General features: G+C 47.0%; 1 protein-coding gene across 3 annotated transcripts in view; it reads right to left on the reverse strand.

Annotated features, from left to right (window-relative positions):
• dmxl2 (Dmx-like 2) overlaps nt 1-15,000 on the reverse strand; it is a 58,299-nt gene that overhangs the window by 21,529 nt on the left and 21,770 nt on the right. For 2 of the 3 annotated variants that reach the window (XM_030764874.1, XM_030764873.1), the window contains 10 exons: nt 14,749-14,859; nt 14,407-14,576; nt 13,983-14,080; nt 13,645-13,810; nt 12,526-12,790; nt 11,288-12,354; nt 10,970-11,161; nt 9,124-9,200; nt 8,687-8,814; nt 650-898 (listed from right to left, as the gene is read on the reverse strand). In XM_030764874.1, coding sequence (XP_030620734.1) covers nt 650-898; nt 8,687-8,814; nt 9,124-9,200; nt 10,970-11,161; nt 11,288-12,354; nt 12,526-12,790; nt 13,645-13,810; nt 13,983-14,080; nt 14,407-14,576; nt 14,749-14,859 — 2,523 coding nt within the window. Of the gene's footprint in view, nt 1-649; nt 899-8,686; nt 8,818-9,123; nt 9,201-10,969; nt 11,162-11,287; nt 12,355-12,525; nt 12,791-13,644; nt 13,811-13,982; nt 14,081-14,406; nt 14,577-14,748; nt 14,860-15,000 lie in introns of all 3 variants that reach the window. The other variant, XM_030764871.1, reaches the window with a different exon arrangement.

A 15,000-nucleotide genomic window follows, 5' to 3' on the forward strand; every position in this document is an offset into this window, starting at 1 on the left:
CACCTGGACAAACCATACTAATACATCAGGGTCTCACCTGGACAAACCCTACTAATACATCAGGGTCTCACCTGGACAAACCATACTAATACATCAGGGTCTTACCTGGACAAACCATACTAATACATCAGGGTCTTACCTGGACGAACCCTACTAATACATCAGGGTCTTACCTGGACAAACCCTACTAATACATCAGGGTCTGACCTGGACGAACCCTACTAATACATCAGGGTCTGACCTGGACGAACCCTACTAATACATCAGGGTCTCACCTGGACAAACCCTACTAATACATCAGGGTCTTACCTGGACGAACCCTACTAATACATCAGGGTCTTACCTGGACGAACCATACTAATACATCAAGGTATTACCTGGACAAACCATACTAATACATCAGGGTCTTACCTGGACGAACCCTACTAATACATCAGGGTCTGACCTGGACGAACCCTACTAATACATCAGGGTCTTACCTGGACAAACCCTACTAATACACCAGGGTCTTACCTGGGTGAACGCTACTAATACATCAGGGTCTTACCTGGGCGAACCCTACTAATACATCAGGGTCTTACCTGGACAAACCCTACTAATACATCAGGGTCTTACCTGGGCGAACCCTACTAATACACCAGGGTCTTACCTGGGACAATCTCTGGGGGTCTCTTCGGTTTGATGATAACCTTGGCCCCTCCCCCGAAGACAGCCGCCCACATGCGATTGGTTAAAGGGTGGGCAGCGAGTCGGAAGAGTTCGTTCGCGGCGTGGGTTCCCAGGCCGTGAATAAGCAGGCTCAGATACACAGCCACCACTGCCTCACACAGCATCACGTTCAGTCTGGGATGGTCCTCCCCCTGAGCGGAGACCAGCAGATTGAGCAGGGATGACACGCCTGCAGAGACAGAGAAACGGAGAAGCTGTGGTCACCAAAGCGTTCACTGTTTACGTGTGTTTTGATTTTTCTCCTCTTCTTTCAGTGTCGTAACAGTTCGTTTACTCAACACTGTCATCTCAGTTTGACACCCTGTCAATGTCATATGTACATTTGCTTATGTTCACCTCTGTCCTATTGACTGTAATCTATCATATCTGCTTTAGCAAAATGGACAATTTGGACAGCCAATGAAGCACCCAACCTGAGCTGAACTCAGAGAGAGAGAGAGAGAGAGAGAGAGAGAGAGAGAGAGAGCGAGAGAGAGAGAGAGAGAGAGAGAGAGAGAGAGAGGATAGCTGCACTATTAAAAGCTAACTGACAACATTCACTGACACATTAGTCATTACCCTCCGCTGGTCCATGGTAAAGAGAAACACCAGCAGGAACTGATCACTTTACGACACACACACCTCAGACACCCTGCTCACAGCGAGAAAACACACGTTTCAGTGGATGCATTCAGCTTTAAAACACATACATAGTCATTCCTACATCATTCTACAGCTTTGGACCTCTCTGCTGCTCTCTCTCACATCTCTCTCTCTCTCTCTCTCTCTCTGTCTGTCTGTCTACAGTCTTCCACCTTCTTCCTGTCCAGAGCAGAGACCAGTAAGACTTTCCCTCTGTATCCTGCTGGAATCTTAGCTTCAGTTCCCGTCTCCAGTTTCCCTCAGACTGGCCACCTTCTTCACCACAGACAAAAATCATCCAACACCTGATCGAAGGCAGACAGAAAAAATGTCCGGACCACCACACCGTGTCTATTCATCTTCAAAACTCTTTCTCTTCCTTTGAGTACACAAAAACTTTCGTCTGGGTGAACTGAGTTGGAAATCAGTCTTAATTCACACAGCGGGCTCTGCTCATGTGGCTGTTCATGTGGCGACTAGTAGCAGGCGTTGAGCGTCTGAGTATTGTGTTTTATCGTGTTCTTTATTTAGGTTTAACTCCTAAGTTTAACTGTCATAGTCAAAATTGTTGTTGTTAGGTCACTGAATACTGGAGGTCCTTTTTCTGCTTGTGGCAATTTTTACCCTGAATATCACTTTGGGCCTTCACCATTCCCAAACAATCAGAATTCAGTGCACCCGGGAATTTCTCTTGGGGCCACCATGGAATCGACAAGCCCCGGATTACTCTATGGATAATCTGCTGTTTGGCACATCTACGCTTGATGCGGAGTCCCATGATTGGATGTCTAAAAGCAATGCATATAACCCTGGGAAAGTTAATGTCAGGAAACACGGAAGAAGGGGTGGTGTTCGAAGGCGGTATCGGCAACAGTTATGGAATAACTGCATCCCACCGCCTGCTATGATCCTCGCAAATGTCTAGTCTAAGGAAAAAAATCGACGGGTTGCAAGCCAATGTCACTCATTCACAGAAATTCAGAGACGCCTGTACCATGGTATAGGCTGAGACGTGGCTGACAGATGTGGAGATGGATTCTTCCCTAGACATCAGTGGCTTCGGGACTCCCATCCAGCTCCCATCCAGCTCCCATCCAGCTCCCATCCAGCTGGGTCGTGACTGTGAGGTAATTGGGAGGACACGGGGGGGAGGCGATTGCTTGTGTATAAACCGTAGATGGTGCAGGAATGTCACGGTAAGAGAACGACTCCGTCTGGCAGACGTAGAGCTGCTCTCTGTGTCACCGAGGCCTCCCCAGGGAACTCCCCTGATTGCTCATCACCACGGTTCACATACGTCCTACAGCCAACGCCACATCAGCCGCTGACGAAATATTTAAAGTGTCACAACCACTGCAGTCTATCTCACCGCGCTCCCCCGGCTTTATACTGGGAGATATTAACCACTGCACTCCCCTGGCTTTATACTGGGAGATCTTAACCACTACACTCCCCTGGCTTTATACTGGGAGATATTAACCACTGCACTCCCCTGGCTTTATACTGGGAGATCTTAATCACTGCACTCCCCAAACATTATACTAGGAGATCTTAACCACTGCACTCCCCCAATTTTATACTGGGAGATCTAAACCACTGCACTCCCCCAATTTTATACTGGGAGATCTAAACCACTGCACTCCCCCAATTTTATACTGGGCGATCTAAACCACCGCAAATTTAAAGACACGCTGTCGGGTTTTTATCAGTATGTCTCATGCCCTACACGTCATAGTAAAACTTGAGACTTGTCCTATGGTCCTCTTAAGGGGGCTTATAAATCTGTTGGTGGACCCTCACTCAGATCATCAGTTAGGGTTAGGGTTATGCAGTCCACCTCCCACTGACGTATAAGTCTGCGTTAGAGCGAGAGCAGGTGATGAAGTGAAGGGTGAAGGTTCAGACTGAGGACAGTTCCCTTGCTCTTCAGGGCTGCTCTGACTGCACAGACTGGTCAGTGTTCTTGGACTCTTCAGATGACATAAATGAACTTACTGACGCGGCGTTTAGCTACATCGTGTTTTGTAAAGACTCTGTGATCCCTACCAAGGAAGTGACAGTCTTCCCAAATAATAAATCCTGGGTTTCAAAAGAACTGAAAAATCTTAGTCGAAGGAAAGCTGCTTTTAACAGAGGTGATGTAACCAAGGTGAGGGCAATAGGAAAAGAAATTAAGAAAGCTAAAATTAATTACAAAGAGAAAATAGAGACAGAATTTAGAAGTAATAACCCAAAAAATTGGCCCAATTATGAGAGGGGGAGTAAGGCAGTTAGTCTTGATGGTTTTAACTCTGATATATGCAACTTGCTGTCAGTCTTAATGAGTATTATTTGAGGTTTGATAAACAAGATTTACCAGAGCAGTCAGAAGCACTGAGGAGCAGGACTAAGTCGACACAGAATATGTTGACACCGTCATTAAGTTGTTTAGGCAACACCCCTAGCAGGAAGAGTTCAGGCCCAAGGTGCTTAAGACCTGTGCTGAGCAGCTCTCCAATATCGGTCATATCATTTTTATGGAATCTCTCTGTAATATTCTTTATATTGTTTTTATGGTATCTGTCTGCAATATTATTTATATCATTTCTATGGAATCTCTTAAAGTACAAAAGGTACCAGCAATCTGGAGACAATTATCATCCCTGTCACCACGTGTACAAACCCAGGGGCCTTAAATGATTTAAGACCTGCAGCACATACATGTCTGGTCATGAAGGTTTCTGAGAAGGTGATTAAGCAGGCTATTCAGAGGCAGGTGCAGGGTTCTTTAGATCCTCTGCAGTTTGCTTAGAGAGCAGGCAGAGGGGCAGAGGATGCCATCCTGATGCTACTGAACAGCCCGTGTCGTCACCCCTGACTCAGACCTCTGTTCATTGATTTTTCTTCTGCTTTTAACACCATTCAGCCAAATTTGCTTGCAGAGAAATTTCTCTCTGAATTTAATGACTGACAGATCACAGTGTGTGGATTTTAGACTTTATGACAGACAGATTACAGTGTGTGAGAGTCAGTGGTGTCCTCTCATACAAGCTCCACTCATCCACTGGTTCAACGCAAGGCTGGGTCCTCTCTCCCCTTCTCTATATTCTCTACATAAACAGGATGTTTACTCTCTCTCCTTCTCTATATTCTCTACACAAACAGGATGTTTACTCTCTCTCCTTCTCTATATTCTGTACATAAACAGGATGTTTACTCTCTCCCCTTCTCTATATTCTCTACATAAACAGGATGTTTACTCTCTCCCCTTCTCTATATTCTCTACATAAACAGGATGTTTACTCTCTCCCCTTCTCTATATTCTCTACATAAACAGGATGTTTACTCTCTCCCCTTCTCTATATTCTCTACATAAACAGGATGTTTTCTCTCTGTCCTTCTCTATATTCTCTACATAAACAGGATGTTTACTCTCTCTCCTTCTCTATATTCTCTACACAAACAGGATGTTTACTCTCTCTCCTTCTCTATCTCTACATAAACAGGATGTTTACTCTGTGCCCTTCTCTATATTCTCTACATAAACAGGATGTTTACTCTCTCCCCTTCTCTGTATTCTCTACACAAACAGGATGTTTACTCTGTGCCCTTCTCTATATTATCTACACAAACAGGATGTTTACTCTCTCCCCTTCTCTGTATTCTCTAAACAAACAGGATGTTTATTCTCTCCCCTTCTCTGTATTCTCTACATAAACAGGATGTTTACTCTCTCTCCTTCTCTATATTCTCTACACAAACAGGATGTTTACTCTCTCCCCTTCTCTATATTCTCTACATAAACAGGATGTTTACTCTCTCTCCTTCTCTATATTCTCTACACAAACAGGATGTTTACTCTCTCCCCTTCTCTATATTCTCTACATAAACAGGATGTTTACTCTCTCCCCTTCTCTATATTCTCTACATAAACAGGATGTTTACTCTCTCCCCTTCTCTATATTCTCTACATAAACAGGATGTTTACTCTCTCCCCTAGGCTAATGCAGATGGCATTTCTAAGGTACAACAACGTCTTTACTTCTTGAGAAAAAATAATTATTTGAATTAATTTTTTTCTTTATGGAGTCAGCGCTGTCTTTAGGAGTCAGTGCTGTCTTTATTGAGTCAGTGCTGTCTTTATTGAGTCAGTGCTGTCTTTATTGAGTCGGTGCTGTCTTTATTGAGTCAGTGCTGTCTTTATTGAGTCAGTGCTGTCTTTATTGAGTCGGTGCTGTCTTTATTGAGTCGGTGCTGTCTTTATTGAGTCAGTGCTGTCTTTATGGAGTCAGTGCTGTCTTTATTGAGTCGGTGCTGTCTTTATTGAGTCAGTGCTGTCTTTATGGAGTCTGTGCTGTCTTTATGGAGTCTGTGCTGTCTTTACTGAGTCTGTGCTGTCTTTACTGAGTCAGTGCTGTCTTTATGGAGTCGGTGCTGTCTTTATTGAGTCAGTGCTGTCTTTATTGAGTCAGTGCTGTCTTTATTGAGTCAGTGCTGTCTTTATTGAGTCAGTGCTGTCTTTAGGAGTCGGTGCTGTCTTTAGGAGTCTGTGCTGTCTTTATTGAGTCGGTGCTGTCTTTAGGAGTCAGTGCTGTCTTTATTGAGTCAGTGCTGTCTTTATGGAGTCAGTGCTGTCTTTATTGAGTCAGTGCTGTCTTTATTGAGTCAGTGCTGTCTTTATGGAGTCAGTGCTGTCTTTATTGAGTCAGTGCTGTCTTTATTGAGTCGGTGCTGTCTTTATTGAGTCAGTGCTGTCTTTATTGAGTCGGTGCTGTCTTTATTGAGTCAGTGCTGTCTTTATTGAGTCAGTGCTGTCTTTATTGAGTCAGTGCTGTCTTTATTGAGTCAGTGCTGTCTTTATGGAGTCGGTGCTGTCTTTATTGAGTCAGTGCTGTCTTTATTGAGTCAGTGCTGTCTTTATGGAGTCGGTGCTGTCTTTATGGAGTCAGTGCTGTCTTTATTGAGTCAGTGCTGTCTTTATTGAGTCAGTGCTGTCTTTAGGAGTCGGTGCTGTCTTTAGGAGTCTGTGCTGTCTTTATTGAGTCGGTGCTGTCTTTAGGAGTCAGTGCTGTCTTTATTGAGTCAGTGCTGTCTTTATGGAGTCAGTGCTGTCTTTATTGAGTCAGTGCTGTCTTTATTGAGTCAGTGCTGTCTTTATTGAGTCGGTGCTGTCTTTATGGAGTCGGTGCTGTCTTTATTGAGTCAGTGCTGTCTTTAGGAGTCGGTGCTGTCTCTATGGAGTCAGTGCTGTCTTTATTGAGTCAGTGCTGTCTTTATTGAGTCGGTGCTGTCTTTAGGAGTCGGTGCTGTCTTTATGGAGTCAGTGCTGTCTTTATTGAGTCAGTGCTGTCTTTATTGAGTCGGTGCTGTCTTTATTGAGTCAGTGCTGTCTTTACTGAGTCAGTGCTGTCTTTATGGAGTCTGTGCTGTCTTTATTGAGTCAGTGCTGTCTTTATTGAGTCAGTGCTGTCTTTATTGAGTCGGTGCTGTCTTTATTGAGTCGGTGCTGTCTTTAGGAGTCGGTGCTGTCTTTAGGAGTCGGTGCTGTCTTTATTGAGTCAGTGCTGTCTTTATTGAGTCAGTGCTGTCTTTATTGAGTCAGTCCTGTCTTTATGGAGTCGGTGCTGTCTTTATTGAGTCAGTCCTGTCTTTATGGAGTCGGTGCTGTCTTTATGGAGTCGGTGCTGTCTTTATTGAGTCGGTGCTGTCTTTATGGAGTCGGTGCTGTCTTTATTGAGTCAGTGCTGTCTTTAGGAGTCGGTGCTGTCTCTATGGAGTCAGTGCTGTCTTTATTGAGTCAGTGCTGTCTTTATTGAGTCGGTGCTGTCTTTAGGAGTCGGTGCTGTCTCTATGGAGTCAGTGCTGTCTTTATTGAGTCAGTGCTGTCTTTATTGAGTCAGTGCTGTCTTTATTGAGTCAGTGCTGTCTTTACTGAGTCAGTGCTGTCTTTATGGAGTCTGTGCTGTCTTTATTGAGTCGGTGCTGTCTTTATTGAGTCGGTGCTGTCTTTATTGAGTCGGTGCTGTCTTTAGGAGTCGGTGCTGTCTTTAGGAGTCGGTGCTGTCTTTATTGAGTCGGTGCTGTCTTTATTGAGTCAGTGCTGTCTTTATTGAGTCGGTGCTGTCTTTAGGAGTCGGTGCTGTCTTTAGGAGTCGGTGCTGTCTTTATTGAGTCAGTGCTGTCTTTATTGAGTCAGTGCTGTCTTTATTGAGTCAGTCCTGTCTTTATGGAGTCGGTGCTGTCTTTATTGAGTCAGTGCTGTCTTTATGGAGTCGGTGCTGTCTTTATTGAGTCGGTGCTGTCTTTATGGAGTCGGTGCTGTCTTTATTGAGTCTGTGCTGTCTTTATTGAGTCAGTGCTGTCTTTATTGAGTCTGTGCTGTCTTTATTGAGTCAGTGCTGTCTTTATTGAGTCGGTGCTGTCTTTATTGAGTCTGTGCTGTCTTTATTGAGTCAGTGCTGTCTTTATTGAGTCAGTGCTGTCTTTATGGAGTCTGTGCTGTCTTTATGGAGTCTGTGCTGTCTTTACTGAGTCTGTGCTGTCTTTACTGAGTCAGTCCTGTCTTTATGGAGTCGGTGCTGTCTTTATTGAGTCGGTGCTGTCTTTATTGAGTCAGTGCTGTCTTTATTGAGTCGGTGCTGTCTTTATTGAGTCGGTGCTGTCTTTATTGAGTCAGTGCTGTCTTTATTGAGTCAGTGCTGTCTTTATTGAGTCAGTGCTGTCCAACCCTCTGGACTGATCCATCCTGGTGTTATCATCTTTCATCCCCCTGTCAGCCTCATGTCAGCATCGCCATCCCCTTTGTTCATGCTCAAATTTACTTGCAATTGTAACTGCCCACGTGGTCGGCACCTATTGCTTGCCTGTCTGGCCAAGGAGGGGTCTCCTCTCTCTGTTGTCCTTCTCAAGATTTCTCCCATTTTCCCATTTCCCTTTTGGGTTTTTGGGGAGTTTTTCCTTGCCCACCATGAGGATTAAGTCAGGGGGTGCTGTCCTGTTTTGATTTTGACTGTTGTGGCCTGTAAAGCCCTTTGAGACTGTAAACAGTGATATTGGGCCCTAAATAAACTTGAAACTTGAAACTTTATTGAGTCCGTGCTGTCTTTATTGAGTCAGTGCTTTTGGTGGCGTGGTTTGGGAACCTGAATCCTGCCGATAAGAACATGAAGTGATCGTGCGTTGTGCTGTATTTCATTGTTGTCTCTGTGTCCTGTCTGTATGTTGTCTTTCTTGTTGTATTTATTATGGATTGAATGTATTTTTAATACCTGGCTGCAACCTAATTGTCCCTTGCAGGATAATAAAATTTGGCTTGACATGACTTGACAGGTAACTCTGTGGTCCGGGTTAGGATTACCTGGCCATTGGGCAGGGGCGGAGGTGGGCGTGGCATGCTCCTCAATGCTCTCCGTGCGCAGTCTCCGCCTCTCACTCAGCAGTAAGCCCTGATACACCATCCCTGTGAACTGATTGGCCTCCGTCTGGCTGCTGTGGAGACAGCGGAAAAGTGACAGTGAGACCGAGTGCCGGCAGAGACAGTGAGCAGCCAACCGCTCATCATTTCACTCTCTCCTCACAACCTTCTCAGGACTCTTTACTACTGCTCAGGTCTTTCACTTGTGATACAAAGACTCTATTAAAAGATTACCATTTCTTTTCAGAATTGCTGAAAATACTATTTGAGAATTAAGAACTGCTCAGAGTAAAACTGAATGTTGAGAGAGCTTTGGCATGCGCTGTGTGAAAACTGTGAGTAGTTGTGAGAAAGGCTGATTCAGGCAGATCTGTGTGTACCTGTAGCTGTGACTGTCACACAGAGCTTGGTAGATACACGCAGAGAGAGAGGCAGCCAGCGTGTGCAGACTATTCACCTACATTAACACAAGATTACAGATTAAAAAGATTAAATCTCCATGATCAGGCACACACACTGTGAGCAGTGAATCTGACCTCTGCATTGAACTCATCCCCACAGACCAGCAGTGAGCACACACAACCACCAGGCACAGGAGCAGTGGGCAGCACACCCGTGCCCGGGGAGCGGTTGGGGGTTAAGTGCCCTGCCCAAGGGCACTTTGGCTGTGGATGTTGTCCTGCCAATCCTGGGAACCTTTCTGTGACTTCTCTAACCCTCAGGCCACGGGCTGCTCCCATGCAAACACACATCATCCATTCATCATTCATTCACCTTTCACACTCATACTCCTTCTCCTTCTCTCTTACCATCCCTCTCTCTCTCTCTCTCTCTCTCTCTCTCACCATCCCTCTCTCTCTTACCATCCCTCTCTCTCTCTCTCTCTCTCTCTCACCATCCCTCTCTCTCTCTCTCTTACCATCCCTCTCTCTCCCTACCTCTCCACCCTCTCTCTCTCTCACCATCCCTCTCTCTCTCTCTCTCACCATCCCTCTCTCTCTCTCTCACCATCCCTCTCTCTCTCTCTCTCACCATCCCTCTCTCTCTCTCTCTCTCTCACCATCCCTCTCTCTCTCTCTCTTACCATCCCTCTCTCTCCCTACCTCTCCACCCTCTCTCTCTCTCACCATCCCACTCTCTCTCTCTCTCACCATCCCTCTCTCTCTCTCTCACCATCCCTCTCTCTCTCTCTCTCTCACCATTCCCCTCTCTCTCTCTTACCATCCCTCTCTCTCTCTCTCACCATCCCTCTCTCTCCCTCTCTCTCACCATTCCCCTCTCTCTCTCTTACCATCCCTCTCTCTCTCTCTCTCTCACCATCTCTCTCTCTCTCTCTCTCTCTCACCATCCCTCTCTCTCTCTCTCTCTCTCTCACCATCCCTCTCTCTCTCTCTCTCACCATCCCTCTCTCTCTCTCTCACCATCCCTCTCTCTCTCTCTCTCTCTCACCATCCCTCTCTCTCTCTCTCTCTCTCTCTCTCTCTCTCTCTCTCTCTCTCATCATCTCTCTCTCTCTCTCTCTCTCTCACCATCCCCCTCTCTCTCTCTCACCATCTCTCTCTCTCTCTCTCTCACCATCCCTCTCTCTCTCTCTCTCTCTCACCATCCCTCTCTCTCTCTCTCTCTCTCTCTCTCACCATCCCTCTCTCTCTCTCTCTCTCACCATCCCTCTCTCTCTCTCACCATCCCTCTCTCTCTTACCATCCCTCTCTCTCTCTCTCTCTCTCACCATCCCTCTCTCTCCCTACCTCTCCACCCTCTCTCTCTCTTACCATCCCTCTCTCTCTCTCTCTCTCTCTCTCTCACCATCCCTCTCTCTCTCTCTCTTTTACCATCCCTCTCTCTCTCTCTCTCTCTCTCTCTCTCACCATCCCTCTCTCTCTCACCATCCCTCTCTCTCTCTCTCTCACCATCCCTCTCTCTCTCTCTCTCTCTTACCATCCCTCTCTCTCTCTCTCTCTCTCTCTCTCACCATCCCTCTCTCTCTCTCTCTCTCTCTCTCTCACCATCCCTCTCTCTCCCTACCTCTCCACCCTCTCTCTCTCTCACCATCCCTCCCTCTCTCTCACCATTTTCACAAGTCAAGCACACTGTTAATGGAAAAGAAAGACATGGCATGAACAAGGACAATACAAGCGGCCTCCAGGCTCTCGGGGGATTTGAGGGACACTTCAGAGGCCACTGAGCTGTAGTAATAACTTTGTGTTGGCGGTTCGGGACACTTACATGGTCGTCTGGGATGTCGGGGTGTGGTGGAGTCTTCATCTGGATGATGGTGTAGAGGACATCGTGGATGTGGTTGCACAGGTGCATTACGGGATTGGCTATGACCGTTTTGGTGGGTGCTATGCTGGCGGAGAGCAGCGGCAGAGTGGTTGGCAGAGGAAGTGGAGACTGGAGCTGCTTCACGGTCGTCTCCTGGTTTAGAACATAACGCAATCATTAAACCATTAAAGCAATCATTTAGTGGTCTGCATATGTGAGTTATACTTTGAAACGTGACTGATTATAATTCTAATCAGACGTGAGGGGGAGGAGTCAGACCTGCTGTGACTCCTGTAGGAGGAAGAGGAGCTCCATTCGTACAGACGTCACCCCTCCGCCTTTGGCCCCGTGCAGGCTGCAGTAGCTGAGGAAAACACGCAGCAGTGCCTGGTTCTTCCTCAGCCAGGCTTTCCGCCGCTCCGCGTGTAACTGCTTGGCCTGTAGTCTTCGTCGCTCTAGCTGGTGCCTTTCGTAAGCTCCTGCCTCCGTATGTTCTTGCACCTCCTCCAGGTCCATCGACCCCTCACCCCATTTCTCCAGCCTGCTGCTCACCTCTCGACTCTCCACCCTGTAGTTACAAATGCGGTGCATGGCCTCGATCTCCTTCTCAAGCCAGTTATAGAGTTGGAAGCGCAATTTTCCTCCATCCACCTCGTAACCCGTTGCCAGGGTGCGCAGCTCCGTCATCAGAATCTTCAGGCAAGCCCGAAACTTCAGCTGCTCCGCAATGACGTCCACCTCCGACTCGTCGGCGGAGTCCTCCCGCTGCACGCTGGCCAGCTGAGCCCCAGTAGGAGGCGACATGCTCCCCTCTGGCTTCTTCATTGTCAGACCGCCACCATCCTGCTCATCATCTTCCTCATCTTTATCATCGCCCCAGTCCAGCTGCAGTCCCTCGTCCTCCAGCTTCATCGCCGGCTGACTCCAGTCTAGGGCAGCAGAGGCATCTGCTCCTGCGTCCCAGGCCTGGGCAGACGTGGCCGTCGCGGGCGCGCCCCAGTCCAGGTCTGCAGCCCTGCCTCCGTTCTCCTGTGCGGAGGACACGTTTACTGTAGACGGTCCTTTGCTTAGAGATGAGCCGGCCTTCTTGGTGACTTTGGGGATCTTGGAGAGCACCTCCAGTGCGAGGACAGGGCAGCCCACTTTAAAGTGTGCGTTAGCGGTGGTGAAGAAGAGCTTCCGTTCAATCAGATTGATCTCATCAGCGCTGCTCCGTTCTGCCGTCAGCCCCACCGTCGCCAGAGTGCCCTCTGGAGCCGCCAGGTGCCGGCGAATGATCAGAGGATGAGTTCGTAAATAGTTATAGAAGCTGAAGACCACGGGATTGCATGACTTCACCATCACATCTGCAGGAGGCATTTTCATCGTCACACACATTTCACTCAGGGAAGATAAGGTAAAATAATGACACAGCAATAAATAAAATCAACATTAAAATCAATGTGTTGTGATTCTGATGTAAACTAATCAGAGTGTATTGAATGACTTATTATATAACACTGTCTGCTCTTCCTCACCAGGATTTTCATCTTCCTCTTTGGGGATCTGCTCCAGCAGGGTGTCCAGAGCCCTGGTGTAGTCCTTCATTATCCAGAACGCGATGCTACGCAGGAAGGGATCTGGGTGCAGTTTACTGCAGGAGAAGCCAGTGCCATCCCTCCTGCAGCCTAGAACCTTCTCATACAGGATTCCCTGGCACGTGGACGAGCTCTCGTAGTCTGCCTCGTACAGGCGAGCCACTATCATCGCCAACTGGATGTCCTCCATCTTCTCTAAGCACACCTACCACACACACACAGGAGAGAGCCAAACTGATCACAATCTAATGCCCAGTCAGGGGGCTTCGAACCTAGCCCTCTCCTCCTAAAAAGCTGATAAATTTAAATCATCCAGAGCTTTGATATCAGACTAAAGCCATCTGCCTCTCCTGACACTTACTAAACCCCGTTAAACGCAGTGCTGCCAAAGACTCGCCTTATCTTTTTGTTCAGACGGAACAAAACATTCATCCCAAGGTGAGCTCAATGTGTCATTTACGCAGCACACACTTTATCTGTGGAGTTTAGGCTTAGTCTGGGCTATGCAGGGCTAAAGTCAGTGAGACCACTAGATTCACCTATGACCTCTATATTTCAAAAAGGACAAAACCATGACACATGTATCACTCAGAGGACCGCTGCAAGGGATGCAATTTAGTAACGTCAACTCTGCAGATAACACACATAATTTAAAGACTAAGGTGTCCTGGTCCAATGCAAATCTACATGAAATATTTATATTCAACACACTTTTATCTGTCTTTAAATTAAACAAAATACTGAAACTATCACATCATTTGTGCATCTCTGTGTCATCTCAGACTTATCCCTTAATTTAACAATCATTTCCCTTCTAAAACCGTTCCCCCGGCAACCACGTCACACCAAAAAATAACTGTACTCACGTTTGAAAAAAAAAAGATCATCATATTATTACTGCAGTAAATCTCAAAGTGTCTCAGCTGGACTCCATTCAGTAACCGACTTAGACAAAGTAACAAAGAGATTAAACATGCACCACGCAGCATCAACCTCATCTCCTGTTTCAAAGAAAGTCCTCACAGAAGCGGACTGACTTAGCCTGGAGATTGTACAGACCTCAATGGCGTCTTTGAGGGATCCAGCCAGGAGGAAGAACGCTGCTGACTGCTCGAAGCGCTGTTTTCCCAGGAGGGAGAAAGCGTTTTTTAGGGCGGCTTTCCTCCAGCGGTCGTCTGAGAAATTATGACTGAAGAACTGGGTCATCTTCTCATCATGCTGAGATCTGAAAACCAACAGAATAATCAGTCTGAAGCTCTTTGAAATACACACAGAATGTATTTATCAGATAAAACAATAATGTAATAGTACACTATCATCAGAAAAAGAAACAGTTATCTACTGGCATGTGACCACATGTCTGTCACAGCTCCACGTGACTGTTAGTGTCTAACGACCTGAAAAGGCCCCAGAGAACTGCCTTCTTCTTCATAGCCAGGTAGAACAAGGCAGCGTCCAGCGGATCGTTATTCCTTTGAAAAGCTGCTTTCGCCACCTGGCCAAAGTCAGACAGGGAGAACGCAGGTGTCAGCAGGTGGAGAGCAACACACAGCAACATCATTTAAAATAAGAGTTTTTTCAGCGCCGGACTGTGACGACAGGGAGTCTAAAAACAGCTCACAGCTAAAGACAGGAGTTTCAGAGGAGGAGTTTCAGAGCAGTGCATTGTGGGTTAGCGGAGGTGCTGAGTGGGGCCATTAGGACGGACGTGCAGGACAGACAGAAATTTGGGCCCTGGCTCTGAGTGGTGTGTGAGTGGTGAGTGACTAGTGATAAAAGATTCTAAGAGAGTGTGTAGCATTGAAAGCACAGCTGTGTCACCTTTTCCACCATACGGCGCAGCGTGTTAATGTTCCTGATCCACCAGCCCACACCCACAGCCCTGAGCTCAGACCACTGTGGGTCACCCCTCTGCATGGCCGGGATCATGTTCAGCATCTCCTCCTCTGCCTCTGAGTGAAAGGCCCAGGCAAAATGACAGGTGGAGACACCTGATGACAGAACAGACACGCATGCACGCACACACACGCACACGCACATGCACACACGCGTAGACAGACACACACACATACACACAAATACACAAAGAAAGCAAAGAGAAGTTTGTTTGATTCAGGCCTTTCCTCTAACTGTTCAGGTGAAGTGAGGTGGAGATGGCTGTACCCTGATGAAGAAGCTGGATCCTGTACAGCGGGGGCAGGGAGGTGAGCAGACAGGTGTGCAGCCTCATCGCCAACAGGTACCTCAGTCCACACTCATCCAGAGCCTCTCCGCCTACGGAGACACACACAGACAGACAAAAGACCCGGTTCCCTGAGTTTCCTCAATGCTGTAACTCACACCCAGCAGCCAGTTCTCTCTTTCACTATCGACACTGACCAGCACAGTCACTACAGACACATAACATCACAAATT

The sequence above is a fragment of the Chanos chanos genome, chromosome 2 (assembly GCF_902362185.1).
Source record: "Chanos chanos chromosome 2, fChaCha1.1, whole genome shotgun sequence".
NCBI lineage: Eukaryota > Metazoa > Chordata > Actinopteri > Gonorynchiformes > Chanidae > Chanos > Chanos chanos.